Here is a 2,685-nt window from a genome sequence, read left to right as displayed (position 1 = left end):
TCGTGAAAACATTTCTTTAAATTCTGCACGAAGCAGTCGGACCGACTGACGGGATATTCATGTCGATTAAAACGTCAATAAAAGTTTCTATCAGCTGTTTACACTCAACATTACGCTTGTTTATTGGTGCAGAGGAGTAATCTCTGAAGGAGAAAACATGAGTGTGTATTTCATACAAAAACACTGTCAAATTCAGATTATCACACATCACACGTACAACAGCACGTGCTCTAAATGATCCTCGACTTACAGCCCGCAAGACACGTCTGGCCCCTGACAGATATCCTAAAATCCTACAAACATCCTAAAATCCTAAAAATGTCCTGAAATCTTGAAACATGCAAAATTCTGACAAATGTCATAAATTCCTTGAAATGTACTGAAATCGTAGAAATATCCTAAAATCCAATAAATGTCTTAAAATCCGCCAAACGTCCTTAAATCTGAAAAACGTCATTAAATCAAAGAAATGTCTTTAAATTGTGAAATGATCCTAAAATACCAGAAACGTCCTAAAGCCGTAGAAACGATCCAAAATCCTGGAAATGCACTAAAATTCTTGAAATGTCCTAAAATCCTACAAACATCCTAAAATCCTAGAAATGTCCTGAAATCCTTGAAACATGCAAAATTCTGACAAATGTCCTAAATTCCTCAAAATGTCCTGAAATCGTAGAAACATCCTAAACTCAATAAATGTCCTAAAATCAAACAAATGTCCTTAAATCGTGAAAACATCCTAAATTCCAGAAACGTCATAAGGTAGCAGAAACATCCCAAAATCCTAGAAATGTCCTAAAATCTGAGAAATGTCCTAAAATCCTAGAACAGTATGTGGCGCTGCTGTGACGGGCCCCTGGCCTCCTGTCATTTTGTAAAAGTGTCCCCTGGTCAGAGCAGGTTGAGTATTTCTGAACTGGTTCGGGGACACTGTCCCTAGTTCATCTCAGTCGATGTCTCCTCAACACAGCACACAGACGTCTTTGTCTTTACGTCAGAATGTCTCCGCACTATCTGGCCGCGTCTAACGCGTTAAACCTTTACATGTTTTCAGTCAGTAAAAACCTGCACACGTGATTAAAAACTCGTCCTCCAAACGTCTCAAGTGTCCTCGTGTCTCACCCCACTCTCCGCTGTCCTCCCCGCTCCTGGACTCCGGCGATCCGTCCAGCTCGTCCGGACTCGCCAGGAAGTCAAACCCCTTGAGAGCCTCCTCCGTGTCGGGGTCGTCGCTGAGGTCAGAGGTCGTGGACGACGGGGTGGACGACTGTTTCTTCCTCACCATCTGTGAGGACACACAGGTGAGACAGATTTTAGAAAATCTGTTTTTTTATTGGCGACATCAGACAGGAAATGGCATCACAGGTCACCACCGTCTTCCTTACGCTACATTGTTTGTTTGTTTTTGTTTCACATATCACGAGCTGAGATTTGTGTTTTTGTTTCACTGTGAAGTCAAACATGTTGCTCGATTTTCAAAATAAAATTCCCTGCATGGGTCCGAGATCACGTTTCACTCGACTAATGTTACATCAGCAGCAGAATTAATGCTCCTGCTCACAGCCACTGGACATCGAATAGACAGAGAGCAAAGTATAATATACATAAAATATATCATGTATGAAATTACCACAAAATCAGGGAAAATGACCACAAAAATCAAGGAAAAATGACCACAAAATCAGGGAAAAATGACCACAAAAATCAAGGAAAATGACCACAAAATCAGAGAAAAATGACCACAAAAATCAAGGAAAATGACCACAAAAATCAAGAAAAAATGACCAGTGTCTGAGACATAATGTCATCGTCATGCTGCCCGTGGAATCAGGTGCTGAGTGTGTTCATGTCTTACTGTAGCCAGGTCTAAGATGGTCTTGTCCCGTCCTTCGCTGTCCTCCTCCTCGTCATCGTCGCTGAATTCTGCTGCGGCGCTCTCGATGAACTTGAAGGCCTCCAGCACGGTGGCCGAGTCCGACATGTCGGGTTTACTGGCAGGAGAGAGCGAGGAGAGGAGGTGAGTCTGGCGGAGACAATTAAAACCTGCATTTTTTTTTGGAGAGATATAAATCATGATATGTTGTCCTCTGTTACCTGACCATGCCGCTGTCCTTCAGGGAGGACGGCTCGGTGCCGTTGACCATGGGTTCGGCTTTCTTCTCTGACGGTTTGTCTCCTGAGTCTCCGGTCAGACCGAGCAGCGCTCTCACTCTCTGAGACTTGACATCCAGGATGGTGTCTGTGTAGCCCACCTCCTGCAGGTATCTGAGGGCGGACACAGGAGACAGGAGACAAGAGACGAGAGACAGGAGACAAGAGGTCAGAGGGGGCTCAGGAGCAATTTTCGAACTCCTGTCCGTAGTTCTGCTTTTAGTAAATACAAAGGAAAAAAAATAGAGAAGATATCAAGGATACATAATGTGCATAAAAACATACAGTAAAAAAAGGAGAAAATCACAAATATCAAGGTTAAACACAATTAAAACACTCAACTATAAGACATAAAATAGTTAAATTACTCATATTTCACGTCAGCCAAAAATAAAACTTTAGTTAAAAATCTTAATACCTTTTGTTAATTTTATTTCGGTTGGTAGTGTGTTCCACATTTCCACGGCATGCAAAGTTTTGCTCGCTGTGCCCCTGGTGTTATAAATGTGTTGATAAATAAATATATGATATAGA

General features: G+C 42.0%; 1 protein-coding gene across 1 annotated transcript; it reads right to left on the bottom strand.

The window, feature by feature from the left end:
* Window positions 1–726: 726 nt before the first annotated feature.
* LOC121965583 (striatin-like) lies at window positions 727–2,265 on the bottom strand (the record flags this gene model as incomplete). Its single annotated transcript, XM_042515722.1, has 3 exons — window positions 727–1,285; window positions 1,856–1,991; window positions 2,095–2,265. Coding segments are annotated over 3 exons (538 nt in total), but the record flags the coding sequence as incomplete, so codon positions are not given.
* Window positions 2,266–2,685: the final 420 nt, after the last annotated feature.

The sequence above is a fragment of the Plectropomus leopardus genome, unplaced genomic scaffold (assembly GCF_008729295.1).
Source record: "Plectropomus leopardus isolate mb unplaced genomic scaffold, YSFRI_Pleo_2.0 unplaced_scaffold20711, whole genome shotgun sequence".
In the NCBI taxonomy this organism is placed as follows: domain Eukaryota; kingdom Metazoa; phylum Chordata; class Actinopteri; order Perciformes; family Serranidae; genus Plectropomus; species Plectropomus leopardus.
The sequence above is the reverse complement of the archived record's forward strand: the minus strand, read 5'-3'. Positions and strand labels throughout refer to the sequence as shown.